At 33.5% G+C, this 14,843-nt stretch overlaps 2 protein-coding genes and 1 long non-coding RNA gene across 9 annotated transcripts; 2 read left to right on the forward strand and 1 right to left on the reverse strand.

The window, feature by feature from the left end:
- Positions 1-1,673: 1,673 nt before the first annotated feature.
- Positions 1,674-5,859, forward strand: LOC127081277 (glutamate receptor 2.7). Its single transcript, XM_051021552.1, has 5 exons — positions 1,674-2,087; positions 2,208-3,454; positions 3,789-4,095; positions 4,669-5,066; positions 5,199-5,859. The coding sequence occupies exons 1-5, from the start codon at positions 1,856-1,858 to the stop codon at positions 5,712-5,714; spliced, it is 2,700 nt and encodes an 899-aa protein (XP_050877509.1). The 5' UTR covers positions 1,674-1,855; the 3' UTR covers positions 5,715-5,859.
- Positions 2,173-12,480, reverse strand: LOC127081285 (uncharacterized). 7 transcript variants are annotated; one of them, XR_007788087.1, is made up of 9 exons: positions 12,261-12,480; positions 10,347-10,527; positions 10,112-10,232; positions 9,789-10,013; positions 5,626-5,700; positions 5,329-5,502; positions 4,856-5,011; positions 4,666-4,773; positions 2,466-2,669 (listed from the first exon to the last, which is right to left on the reverse strand). It is a non-coding gene; the product is annotated as an uncharacterized LOC127081285 (long non-coding RNA). The 7 variants fall into 7 exon arrangements; XR_007788086.1 differs by having other exon boundaries at positions 4,666-4,749; positions 4,856-5,041; XR_007788082.1 differs by having other exon boundaries at positions 4,856-5,041.
- LOC127081267 (glutamate receptor 2.7) lies at positions 7,184-11,422 on the forward strand. Its single transcript, XM_051021540.1, has 5 exons — positions 7,184-8,036; positions 8,123-9,417; positions 9,640-9,946; positions 10,087-10,484; positions 10,626-11,422. Exons 1-5 carry the CDS (start codon positions 7,763-7,765, stop codon positions 11,181-11,183), a joined length of 2,832 nt encoding a protein of 943 aa, XP_050877497.1. The 5' UTR covers positions 7,184-7,762; the 3' UTR covers positions 11,184-11,422.
- Positions 12,481-14,843: the final 2,363 nt, after the last annotated feature.

Genomic DNA, 14,843 nt, shown 5'->3' on the forward strand with positions numbered 1-14,843 from the left:
AACAACCTAACATTAAATTGTGGCCTCAAGCGCACTTCCCTCTCCCTACGAATAAACACATGATGGGATAGACGGTTGCACCTCAACCTATCCTGGTTTCCAGTCATTTTTCATATAATAGAAAACAGAAAACAATATCAAAATCAAAGCAAGTATAATTCAGAAATGCATCTTCGTAAAACATGAAAGGCAAAAAAATCCAGAGATTTATCTCCGTAAAAATGTGCGATATCAGAAATTCTAGAAAATGCAGACAATGTCTTAAACACCAATAAATTTGTATGCATGTCTAAACAAAATGTCTATTTTGAATGTAACTACAAACTAATGCATTTTAAACAACATACTTTACCTAGTAGTTATTGGTTAAGAGTTATTGTAGAAAAGCTTTAATTAAGTGAATGGAATCTACTAAAACTGATTGCAATGCAGTTGAAGTAATGTTGATGCTTGAAAAATGGCACGTTTGAATCTTGCTCATAGCTCTTTGAAGGGTTTATGAAAATGTAAGAAATGAAGAAGGTACAAGGAAGGTTTTGGCGCGAGGTATATAAATTAAAACTGTCAGAGATACATCTCCGTAAAATTCATTGAGCGTGAAACTTAGTATTTTGAATAAAAAGTATTTACAGAGATGCATCTTCAGATATATTTTTGGACAAAATGTGGGTGGCTTATTCATTCAAGCATTAAGGGTGTGTAATTTAAACGCGTCTGAAAATGTATCTCAAAAATCTAAATTTTTGTGACTTTTAACTGTGGTGAACAATCATCCTATAAGATAGATAAGGTAATGCCCAAAATGATATAATTCGGATTGAATGGACTATCTCAATCTCTCATTACAATTATAAGTATATGAAAATGAGTTTTTGCTAAAGAAAATTCCTTTTAGCTTAAAAATAAAAAACAAACTCTTAACTAATTTATAACTTTTATAAACTAATTCAATTAATTATGACACTAGATTCTAGAAAATACATTTACTTAAATGAGTAAATCAATATACTAATTCCTGATTTTATTATTATTATTATATATATATATATATATATATATATATATATATATATATATATATATATATATATATATATATATATATATATATATATATATATTAGTTAACTCAAATTATTGAAATTCACCTTATTATTAAAAATGAATAAGTAGGATATCACAAACGCCTCTATATTTAATGTTCTTATTACTTTTATCAATATTTAATCTATTAGTATCATGTATAATCTCGGAAAGACTAATTTTAATAAAATTTGACATAATTAGAGATTTATATGAGAGTGTTTTACCAAGTCAAAATGACAACTTAGCATTGTAGAGATTGCTTAATAGTAGTGTGTAAAATTTAAAATATGTTTTATAAAAGAAAACCGTTGAAAATGGTCTTATAATAATGGTGATATGACATTTTATTATGTGCCAAACAATAACATTGATGACGATAGCGTACATAATTTAAACAACTTCTACCGTTTTTATGTTATCCACCTAGTCACGTGTTGAGGATAATAAAAGTCAAGATAGTTAACTAGAATGTTGATATTATAAAGGCAGAATCATTCTCATAGAAAATCTACATACGAGTACAAGTCAAGATACTTGCAGGTTAAAATTAACAACAAAATCATTCTCATAAATTCACTAACATTCCATTTCAATCCTTAGGATTATTCAACTTTAAAATTATGACTATGACCATTGACCTTTCCCTCCACCATACATATAAATGTGAACATCCATATCCTACACTTCCATTTTATCATGCCTATTATAACTATCTTACATCTTTTATTCTGAGTATTATTATTATCTATACTACAGTTAAACCTTCAACATGAGTTTTTATCCTCTAATAATCTCACTTTTTTTATTCCAAAGTCTTGCCAATAGTTCCCAAAATACAACTAGTATTGGTGTGACCATTGATGTTAATTCTGAAACAGGTAAACAACACAGAACAGCCATGCAAATTGCAGCTCAAAGTTTCAATATCCATTACAACAATCAAAACTTGGTAATTTTCTTCCGTGATTCTGGTCGAAACCCTTTACAAGCAGCTTCAGTTGGTGAGTACTTTTTAATTTTATTTTTTACTATACAAAACAACTTATATAATAAGCACTTATTTAAGTTGTTTATCCAAACAGAAACTTATAGATAATATCTTGCTTCTTATTGGTTTTCAGCTGAAGAATTAATCACTAAAGAAAAAGTTAAAGTGATTATCGGCATGGAAACATGGCAAGAAGCAGCTCTTGTTGCTGACCTTGGAGCCAAGTTTCAAGTACCAATAATTTCATTTTCTTCTCCACCATCAGTCCCATCATCATTAGTGCAACTTCGTTGGCCTTTCTTGATTCAAATGTCACAAAATCTTTCTGCACAAATGAACTTCATAGCTGATATGATTCATGCTTTCAACTCTCAGAAAGTTATAGTTATATATGAAGACAACCCTTATAGTAGCGAATCTGGAATGTTAAGCCTCTTATCCGAGGCTCTCGAAAAGTTTAACTTGCAGATTGAGTATCTATTAGCTCTTCCACCATTCACTTCTTTATCTGATCCAAAAGGGTTTGTTCTTGATGAATTGCTGAAGTTGTTGCCGTTAAAATCTCGGGTTTTTGTTGTACTTCAAGCATCGTTACCTATGGTGAACCATTTGTTTAGAGAAGCTAAGAAAATTGGATTATTGGAGAAAGAATCATCTTGGATAATCAATGAGGAGATTACAAGCATGTTGGAGAATGTAGATAAATCTGTTTTATCTTCTATGAAAGGTGTTTTGGGAATCAAAACCAACTATTCTACAAGCTCTAGTGCTTATACTCATTTGCAGGAAAAATTTCAAGCTGAGAATACAGAAAAAGTTGAGTTCAAACCAGGATCAAATGTTTTGCTAGCTTATGATAGCATCACAATTGTCACAAAGGCTTTGGAGAAAATGAATACTAATTCTAGTAGCTCAAAGACGTTATTGCAGGAGATGTTATCCTCCGATTTCAATGGCTTAATTGGTGATATAAGATTCAAAGAAAGACAACTATCCTACACTCCAATATTAAGAGTCATCAAAGTGGTTGATAATGATAAGAAAGATACTGAATTGGACTTTTGGACACCAAAGTTGAAGTTTGCTAGATCTCTTAGAGAGAAAACAAATGATGGTACTAAAGAAGAAAGATCAAATGACTGTCTACCTAAGAAATGGAAAATACCGAATGATACAAACCCTTTACAAGTTGCAATTCCTATGAATCCCGCATTTGATAACTTTGTGAAAGTCTCTCAAAATCAAACTCCTACCGGTTTTTGTATTGAACTTTTTAAAGAGATCCGAAAAATTCTGAGTGAGCAGTATTCTGGTCTTCCCTATAATTTTATCCCTTTCTCCGAATCTTTTGATGATATTTTGCTTAAAGTAAAAGATGAGGTAAACTCAACATTATATTTTTGTCAATTTGTATTTTTTAATTTTTGTTTCACAATTTCATTTGTCTCTTTCAATATATACATTTCACACATAAATGGCATAACATTACATAGCATGTAGATCAAATATCATGTTTTCTCAAAACCAATGCATGTTGGGACTGACGGTGAGTTTGACAAAAATCTAGGCATGCGACATGATTTTGGCCTAAACTACATTTTTAAGTTTAAACAAAAATAAGTGTCACCGCGATTCCAAACATGCACTAGAACAAATGAAAATGTTTCATTTTTTTCCAAACAAAAATGGAAGAAGGAAGCTAATACTATTGCAGACCTATGATGCTATTGTAGGAGATGTAACAATACTTGCCAAACGAGCAAGAGAGGTATCATTCACTCAACCATATACTGAATCAGGCTTATCACTCATACTTCCAGCAGAAACTGAAGATTCAGCATGGTTGTTTATGAAACCATTTAGCTCGGTAATGTGGATTGCAACTACTGGTATCCTAATCTACACAATGATTGCCGTTTGGTTCTTAGAACACCACTTGAATCCTGAATTTGGTGGACCATTGAAAACACAAATCAGCACGACTCTATGGTTTGCGTTTTCTTCTCTATTTTTTGCACAGAGTAAGTATAGATTACAAAAGTTCAAAATTTTCTGATTTACTGTAACGCTTTAGAATTTGGGTTGAGTCTAGTTCACCTCTTCCAAAATCTGTATGTAAAGTGAGGACTGTCTCCTCTTATAAACTTAAGTTCATGTCTTACCTCATTCAATGTGAGGCTGTTAACACCCTCATCTAGCTTAGAGCTAAACATCTAGAGCATGACTCAATAATGGTGATTTGATAGCAGGTGACACAACTAATTCAATACAAAACTAGTAAGGTGAATACTCCCAATAATAAACTTATGTTCAGACCTTATCTATCTATTTAGTTTGAGATTCTTAACAAGAGACTCTTAACAATATTTACCATTTTCCACTTATTCTATAAATATGAAAAAGCATTTCAACTCTTTAGTGATTAGAAGTCAATAACTTTTGTTATGGAACTTCTGAGCTGCAATACTTACAAAGTTTAATTCTTAGAAAAGCTTGAGATGTTAAATTTAATAAATATTGCTTCTTCATTTGGAAAATCCTACTTTTGCAAACTAATTAATAGTAACAAGTTAATTGTTTCTGATGCATACCAGAGGAGAAAATAAACAGCAACTCAGCAAGAGTAGTAGTTGGAGTATGGTTATTTCTTGTGTTTGTTCTGACCTCAAGCTACACTGCAAATCTTTCATCATTGCTTACTGTCCAAAAATTGAGGTCTGACAGAGACATTGAATGGCTTAAACAAAACAATCTATCAGTTGGTTGTGATAACACTAGTACCTTTGTAAAGGACTACTTGATCCAAGTGTATAAATTCTCTACGCATCAAGTTGTAGAAGTTGGGGATGAACAAGACACTTTGGATAAATTCAAGAACAAAAAAATTTCTGCTCTATTTGCTGAGAGCCCATACGAGAAGGTTTTCTTGAATAAATACTGCAAAGAATACACTTCAACTACAGCAGCCTATAAATTTGGAGGATTGGGATTTGTCAGTGCCTAAAACTTCTTATTTTGGACAATTTACTTTTACAAAAAGTTAATAGTTGTCTTTTCAAAGTACATTAGTATCTATTTTAGTTTTGCATACTCATGTTTGGTTTCATGCTCTATGATTTTGCAGGTTTTTCAAAAAGACGATCCAATGGCAAAAGACTTTTCTGAAGCAATTTTAACACTGGCAGAAAATGGAAAATTAAAAGATTTGGAAAATATATGGTTAACACCTTCCAATAAATGCTCAAACAACTCACCATCTCCAGAAGAAACTGAGAGTCTGACTCTTGACAAATTTTGGGGACTCTATGTCATATGTGCTGCCACATCCACCATCTGCTTACTACTAGCTTTGTTGAAGAAGCGTTTACGTAACCATAACCACTATGAAGAAGCTGATCAACTTCCTCAAGGAAGTGTAATCTCCGAATCTGATGATGATAATAATAATAATTCTCAGAGAGCAATTAGAGTTGGTACAGGTTTAAACATTGAGAATCTCATTAAATTAAATAAATCTGCAACTTTTGGTGGACGTGTAAAAGAAGGTGTACGTCGTAGAAATTCACCAAAATTGGAGAGTATAAGCATTTCTGATGAACAGGGCGATCTTCCTCACTCCCAATCAGCTGCCATGCCATAGAAATGATATAATTCATATTATGTAATAGCTAACCATATACATTCCAACTTTTATGTGTTTAATTTTAACAATTGTAGTAGTAGCAATTATGAAAACCCTATAGTAATTTTAACACAAATATATGTATTTTAAAGTTAGTATCTAATGTGATTCGTTTCATCAGTCTCCTCCTGAAAAACATGCAATATCATCAGTTCTTCACCTCACTATATATGATTCAGTATGGGAAAAAAGTTCTTCCTACAATAAGCGCAATGCTGCACTTGCAAAATTCAACTATTACAATGTATGGTCAAGAGACATTTTAAATTTCTTGCACAAGGGATTATATATCACTCTACATTTGTCTTCATTCTCAGCCGTCTATTTTGAGGTATACATCTTTATTTTTATGTAATTAAAGTATGACATTTCACAAAGGTACTAAAAAATGATAAATATAAGGCTGATAATTGCAGGACAATCATTTTCACATATTTTAACATTGAGTATGCATGTTGAATTATATGACCAGTTCCTCCGGGGGAATGTATATACTTACAAATTTTCAGACTCAAATTTCCTATTCAGATTCTAAAGTCATTTATTATGATCTATTGTCCTAAATTTTGTGGCCACATATCAAAGCCTAAATGTCATTAGTTTGAGGTCCACTTCTCATAGCTGGCCAATCCAACAAGAATCTGTGTTTCCAAGAAGCATCCATTTTTGATGATCTTTCAACTTATCTCTAGAAATGACATAAAATTAACACTAAATGAAATTAAGATTACCATTTTGACTGGATCAACTTATCTCTAGTTGATTTAAAGACGTTATTTTCTGATTTTTTATTTTATAATTCAATAAATTAAACTTGAATCTAGACCATCTGATTTTGAACAGACTACCATCATTTTGAATGTGTGGATGCAGGAAATCCCGACAGCAAGGAATCCTAAATTTCAAATCTTTTAGAAGACTTACATCCTAAATTTAGAAAATATAATCTTTTGTCCTATCATACACTTGTGTGTCGGTATGAGACAATAAGCACGCGTTCTTACATGTGGCACGAGAGTGTTTGTCATTTTTGAAGTATGAATTCATATTTCTATCAACTACTTAGTATTCTTAATTTTATTTTGAATGCGGATCAAACTCTCCACCTCTCTATCGCTCCACTTTTTGTCTCCTAAATTCCAACTATCAAACCACCCTTACTCTTACTTGGATTTAACATTAGTTTTTCCCTAATAGGTTTTCCAATAAGCAGATAAAACTTAGGTGTAATGCTGCACATATTTTGGTCTTATTGTTCCTCATACAAAAGTACAGCTTTTATTTAATTAAGGAGACTTTTAGAACAATAATCCGGCTTAACAGAGTAAAGAAACAATAGACGCAAACAATGAGCACGCTGTATGCTAACAAAGTTTGGCTAATATTAATTACACCCTGAACTACATTTTCTTTTTATTACCTCTAAACTGTACCGCAGATGACTTCCAACCCCACAAAAAATGATTGGACCAAGCCTAAGGACATGTTTCTCTTGCTTTCCTCAATAGACCCTTTCCGCTTATCAACAACTATGAATCATATTCAACATTGACAATTTCTATCGCATCTAACATAATTTGTGACAGTTCTACTCTATTTTTAGTGAATAATATTAAGAGCAGTGTCTAAACTCTAGAGCACTGTTTCTAAGTTTTCACCATCTCTAAATCCAAGATTTATCCCATCTAACAAATCGTTGATCCTTACAATTACTTTTCCCTCCCTTATGAGGTGTTATGACTAGCCTTCCTTCTAATAACTCAGCAACTTGCAAGCCTTGCTTATTCTCTTCTTATACCCAACTTTGTCTCCAAGTATGGAGTCAACATCATAATTGACAAAGTCAAACATTAAATTTCCATGAAACAACCAAAGTAACTCCAAAAATCCTCGGCATTGAGTAATATTAATTCCTCTAGGTAATCATGTAATATATAGGCAGCTAGTCCCTGCACAGTTTCCAACAAAGGCTAGTAGATTATGTGAGCAAAAGATATTGCAGCAAAATGCATTGCCTTTCAACTATTCCTCAAGCACTAGCAAGAGTTTGGCTATTCTTTTTCTTACTCACTCCTTCTGTTCTCATTTTTGGTTTCCGAGATGAGACAAACAAAGTTATATCCATTGGGGTGACCATTGATGTTAATTCTCGTATTGGGAAAGAACAAGAAGTAGCCATGGAAATTGCAGCCCAGAAATACAACATCGCTTCAAAGGAATACAACCTGGCTCTCTATTTTCAGAACTCTGCCAAGGATACCCTCAGGGCCATCACACTTGGTTAGTACATCTAGTATTTTTTGAGAAAAAAAACATTAAACTTTCTTACATGTGTATAATGAAGCATGTGAGATCTTTAATTGCAGCTGAAGAGATGATTAAGGTGCAAAAGGTGCAAGTGATTATAGGGATGCACACATGGCCAGAAGCAGGTATAGTAGCTGAAATAGGAAGCAAAGCTCAAGTTCCTATCATATCCTTTGCAGCACCTACCATAATGCCACCATTGATGAAAACTCGATGGCCTTTTCTGGTGGGACAAGCAAACAAAGGTACATCATATATAAAATGCATTGCAGACATAGTGCAGGCATATAGCTGGAAAAGAGTAGTAGTAATCTACGAAGATGACGGGTACGGGGGAGATTATGGGATGCTAGCTCTGCTAGCTGAGGCCCTTCAGGATGTGGATTCAATGATTGAACACCGCTTAGTCCTTCCCCCAATCTCTTCTATACATGATCCAGGAGAGTTAGTTAGTGAAGAGATGATTAAGTTAAAACAAGCACAATCTCGGGTGTTCATAGTGCTGCAATCATCGTTAGAAATGACAATCCATTTGTTCAAAGAAGCTTCAAAAGTTGGACTGGTGGGTAAAGAATCAGTTTGGATAATCCCAGAGAGCGTAACAAATTTGATGGACTCTGTCGATAAATCTGCTATTTCCTATATGGAAGGAGCTTTAGGAATTAAAGCCTACTACTCAGAGAGAAGCAAGGATTATCAAGACTTTGAGGCTCAGTTCAGGAGAACTTTTTGGTTAAAGAATCCAGAGGAAGATAACCGATACCCAGGATTTTATGCTCTACAAGCATATGATAGCATTAATATTGTAACTCAAGCAATCGACAGAATGACCAGTAGAAACAATAGCAGCCCAAAGAGTTTGCTAAGAGAAATACAGTCTAGCAATTTCGTTGGTTTGAGTGGCCATATTCAACTTGAAGATGAACAACTCATGCAGAAGAATCTTGTATTAAGAATTGTAAATGTGGCTGGGAAGAGTTACAAGGAATTATGCTTTTGGACTCAACAACATGGCTTCACAACAGTCCTCCATACCGGACAAGGTGGAAACAAGGTTGCTGGAAATACAGAATGTTTCAGGGGTGTACGCTGGCCTGGGAATTTGGACCGCGATCCAAAGGGGTGGAACATGCCTACCAAACAATATCCATTGAAAATTGCAGTCAGAAGCAGAACCTCGTTTTACAAGTTTGTCAAGGTTGAGTATGGCCATAATGGAAAGGATGATAAATATAGTGGATTTTGCATTGACATTTTCGAGCAAGTACAGAAACTTCTGGGGTACGATCTTCCATATAAATATCATGCCATCAATGGAACCTATAACGATTTGGTTCAGCTTGTCTATAACAAGGTATTAAATCTATTTTTCTTTGAAATCAAATGTTTAATTTTGGTTTCTATGATTATCATTGTCCTCCCTATCAAATATGACAAAGATACTTATAGTTAGCGATTAGGAATAACTAATAATATGTACTAAATGCAACTTAATTACTTTGAAATTTGAGAAACAATATTTTTTTATTTATTGATTACGATTTTTTGTTTATGTGTGGTTAAACAATAATGGAAGACTTTTGATGCTGTTATTGGAGACATGACCATAATAGAGGAAAGATTGAAGTATGTGGATTTTACAGTGCCATATGCAGAATCAGGATTGTCAATGATAGTTCCAATGAAGTCTGGAGAATCAGCATGGATGTTTATGAAGCCATTTACCTGGGAATTGTGGCTGGTTACAGATGCAATCTTGATTTACACAATGTTAGTTGTTTGGTATCTTGAGAGAGAACCCAACCCAGAGTTCCATGGAAACTGGAAGCTCCAGCTCAGCACAGCCTTTTGGTTTACTTTTTCCTCTCTGTTCTTTGCTCATAGTGAGTATCAATCTCAAACTTCCTTGTCATTTTGATGCAAAATAACAATATGAAAAAACATATAATCCTGTTAAAGAAAGCACCTAATTTAAAACAGTGAATTAATTTACTCAAGTAATGTCTTAGTTTTCATCTTGCAGGAGAAAAAATGCACAGCAACTTAACTCGAGTGGTGATGTTCTCGTGGCTTTTTCTTGTATTGGTTCTCACCTCATGCTACACAGCTAGTCTTTCTTCAATGCTCACAGTTAAGCAGTTGCGACCAAAAGTCACGGACATTCAATGGCTGAAGAACAACAACAAGAAAGTTGGTTGTGACGGCGACTCATTTGTTAGGACGTTCCTAGAGAAAGTTGAAAAGTTCAAGCCAGAGAATATCATAAACATAACCAACGAGTACAAGTATGATGAAGCATTCGCCAACAACAGCATAGCAGCTGCTTTTCTTGAGCTCCCATATGAAAAAGTATTCATTAGCGAATACTGCAAGAAATACACCGGCTTCATTCCTAGAAATAGATTTGGAGGATTGGGCTTTGTAAGTGATGATACAGTTTAACTCGTTAATGCCCTTCCTTACCCTTTACAAAAATAAATTATTTTGTTAGACTAAACTATTTATGAATTTTAGCATTGCAATTGCGGTTATATATAATTAAAATCATATAACTTAATGCAGATGTTCCAGAAAGGCTCTCCACTGACCAGAGATTTCTCTAAAGCTATATTACATCTCTCAGAAAAGGCAGAATTGAAGAGATTGGAAGAACAGTGGTTAATTACATCACAAGATTGCTCCAACGTGACGTCCTCCAGTGATTCGGATAGTTTGAATCTTGGAAGCTTATGGGCTCTATATGTCATCTCTGGTGCCACTTCTACTATTTGTGTACTAATATCAGCCATCAAGTGTCTAAAATCCAGGGAATCACATGAAGACGTTCCACCAGAAGGCAACGGAACACCAAGTGATGAAAGGGTGTGGAAAGCGGTTATTACATTTGCAAAGCAGATTCGTAGCAAAAAGCTTGACAATTCAAACAAGGTACAGGATGTAACTGACTCTTCTTCGAGATCAGGTGATGTGAGCATCAGTGATACACCTGAGCATTCACAGGAAATGGCTTCTCAACCAAAAGAAGTACTAGTACATATAACAACAGACGACATAGGAACCATGGAACCATATATACCTCAAAATAATTGTCATATTAGACACGGTAAAAGCTCGTCTTAGACTGTTAGGATGAAGAATAAAAGAGAATTGAAGCAATTAGAAATAATTAAGGTAGTTAGTTAATTAGAGTAGAGTCATTTGGTTAAGTATCGAAAAATAGTAGATTCATTCATATTCATATCGTTCAATAAGATTGCTCTTTCCTTTTGTCTCTACCTATCAGTTCAGTTGTCTATTTCAGCTCTTTGAGCTTGTAACAAATTTTCCACACACATTTGAATACACTGCATTATATTCTACAATTTTTTGTATTTTTTTCCTTTTGAATATATGTGTGGAAATACTCCAAACTCCAATAATGGCATAACTAATAGCATTTCATTAACTTATATCTAATACTAAATTTTGAAACATTAATTCTGTCTTTTAGTTAAATCTTTATGCCATTTCTTTATTTGTTGTATATTAGACTACTTGATGTATTCAAATTCCAACAAAAAAAAAGCCATATTGATGCTAAAAATCATCAAGAAACTGCATGACATCCCTCTTAACCGGAGTATGGCAACATCACTTTGTTGTATCAAGCAACTTCAGATCTAAGAAGCACGGACACTGAAAACACGACGCTGACACTGATCCCGACATGTTGACACCGGTAATAATTTAAAAAATGATAAATTAGATGTGATCACAAGTGTCGGTGTCGGTTTCGGACACCGACACTAACATGGACACACCTTTTTTCAGAGGTGTTGGTACCACAGAGAGCTTGTGATCCTAACCAAATTTCATTAGGAAATAAAGTTGTTTCCTATATTGAAAGCATGCAAAGAAAACCTTGGATTGGCCTCAATACACAATACCTTTTGAATTCATGAACTCAATTTCACAAAAGACAAAAACTTCTTAATCAATACCATCAGTTTTATACATCTAATTTAATAATTTCTGATTCTCCTAATTGAATACCACAAGACTTGTTTGGATTGAATATGATAAAAACATTTTATATAGAAAAAGACTTAAAATCCTAATCCAATACAATCAACAAAATCATCTCAAAATGTATTTAGCTTAATATGATTGAGTACTTCAAGATTAGAAGCTAAAAACAACAAACCATGGGGATCTGACCTGAGGCATGGCGTTGAGTGTGTCACCGCCGTATTCGCGGAGGTTTTGAAGGGTTCGTAATCGGAAAATGAGCGGCAATGAGAACAAGATTAGCATGTAATGAGTGCAAAAGTTTGTTACAGAAGTTCTATCAATAACTACTCACAAAAAAAAAGTATAATTAATTTGTTTAGGCAAGAAGAATAGATTCTAAATATAAACCTGACTCAATAAAAAAACATCTGAAATGATCCTTCTAAAGTTTGTTAGGAAATCTTTATTATAACTTTGGCAAATTAACTTTTTTAATTAAAAAAACACAAATCTAACTCATTTTTAATCAATATAAAACTTTAAAGACGTTTTAATTTTTAAATAAAATTTTAAAATTACACTCAAATCTTAACCCAAAACTTAATTTATCCCAAAAAATCTAACTCATTTTTAACCGTAGTAAAACTTTAAAGACGTTTTAATTTCTAAACAAATTACACCCGAATCTTAATCCAAATCTTACAAATAAAATTACACCCTTAATAGTAGTTTTTCTTTTCTATTTTGTATTCACAATTAGATACTTGTTTATCCTTTAACATTAAATTTTATATAAACTTTTAAGTATATTTTTTATGAGTTCTATAATTCATCTTAAAAGATAATAATTAAATTAAACTATAAATAAAGAATATATAAAATATACACAATAATTAAATCAAAAGCAATAAATAATTTATCTTTTATAAATAGTGCAAAGACTCACAAATAATAATATTATTGGTCATTTTGAATAATAAATATAACTTTAAAAAAATTAATTTGAGATAGATAGATAGTTAGAGAGAGATTTTAATTTGGTTAAAAAAATATAATTATAGAATCTTATAAATAAGAATTAAGAGAGTAAATTTTAATTCAATCACATAATATTTATAATATTGATCGCATTTTATTATATGTCACACACAAATAGTATGAATGTGTATCACATACATAATTTCGTCATTCTATCTCTAGAAAAAAATGTTAAGTTTGAGAGGTCATAACCTCAAACATCTAATATCAATATATTTCTACGTGTTTTAGAGAGAGACTCCAACCTTTTTTCTAAAGTTATTGTGTTTCGCTCACCATTCCTTTCATTCTCTAGGGTTGGGCAGGGGTTTTTTCTCCAATCCTTCAATGGCTCTTTCCTTAAATCTCTTTTGATTTTTCTCTCTTCTCATGTAGAAGCTCTCTAGGTTGGATTTTTGGTTTTCCTTTCAGCTTTGTGTCCATGGATAAGTGGAAGAACATACTTTTATCTAAGAAAGAAAAAGAAGGGGTAACAGCGGTGGTGGATGAGGTATGTGGTGAAGAAATATTTTAGTGTAGGTTGGCGGGTAAGTTATGGACTGACAACAACTTCAACACTCGAGCTTTCACAAGTACAATGACTAATGCTTAGAAACTTAAGAACACATTAGAAACGCAAGAATTGAGCAAAAATCTCTTCTTGTTTAGGTTTGCTACTAAATAAGATTTAGAAAATGTTCTTCGGAATAGGCCATGGAGTTTTGATAAAAATCTAGTGGTCTTAGCTTGTGTCTCTAGTGAAGAACAATCATCATATCTAAACATGCACTACGAAGTTTTTGGGTTAGGATCTATGATTTTTTCCTCGTGTTAAGATCTAAAACCATGGCAAGGAAACTAGGGGGCATTTTAGGGACTTTTGAGAAAATGGACCAGAAGGAAGCTCACGGGAACATACGTTTTCTCATAATAAAAGTTACAATGGACCTCAAACAACCTCTAAAGAGAGGTATTGTGGTTCACTTCAAGGAGAGAAATTTAAGGGTCCATTTCAAATATGAGTGCCTTCCTACATTTTGTTTCGTGTGTCGAAGGATAGGGCACCAGCTGAAGGATTGTGAGGAGATGGGGAATCTAGGCGAGGAAGACTTTGAAGATTTAGATGAACAAGACTTATCCTCTGGCTTATGGCTTAGAGCGTATCCGTTACCAAAAATTATAGAGGAACCCAAGAAGAAGGACTCTAGTTCAAGCACCTGCAACAAGAGCCTCCTCAATAATTCTACAAGCCATAGAAGATGCAGAAACAAAGGTAAAGGGAAGGAAAGGAATGGGGTGGAGGTAGAACAAGTTGCTATAAAGGCTATTACAAAATGATAGAGTCTCAGACCGAAAGGAATCACTTCAAAGAATAATCTTCTAGAGATAAAATCGGTGGCTAGGTCTCTAAGTGCAGTTGACATTTAAAATAAAGGAAAGTAAGGGGTTGCAATCTCAAAGGAGGCAAATTCTAGGATGAAAAAATGGAGAAGGAGGAAGGGGGTCAGGAAAGTGGACATCATTCAGATAAAACTAGGGGAAAAGGATAGTGGAAAAAGATAATTGGTGAAGGTTTTGATCACTGAAGGAGCTATGGATGATTGTGGGAGTAATGACAAGAAAAGGAAGCAAATCAAGTCAGTTGTTGTGTCTCAAACAGAACCAGAGATGGTGTTGGAAGCCCAACACCGCCTATCCCAATGAAAATAATAAGTTGGAACTGTAGGGGGTGGGGAGTCCCCGTGCAGTTCGAGCCTTGTCGAGGCTCCTCCA

This window comes from Lathyrus oleraceus, chromosome 1 (assembly GCF_024323335.1).
Source record: "Lathyrus oleraceus cultivar Zhongwan6 chromosome 1, CAAS_Psat_ZW6_1.0, whole genome shotgun sequence".
Lineage (NCBI taxonomy): Eukaryota > Viridiplantae > Streptophyta > Magnoliopsida > Fabales > Fabaceae > Lathyrus > Lathyrus oleraceus.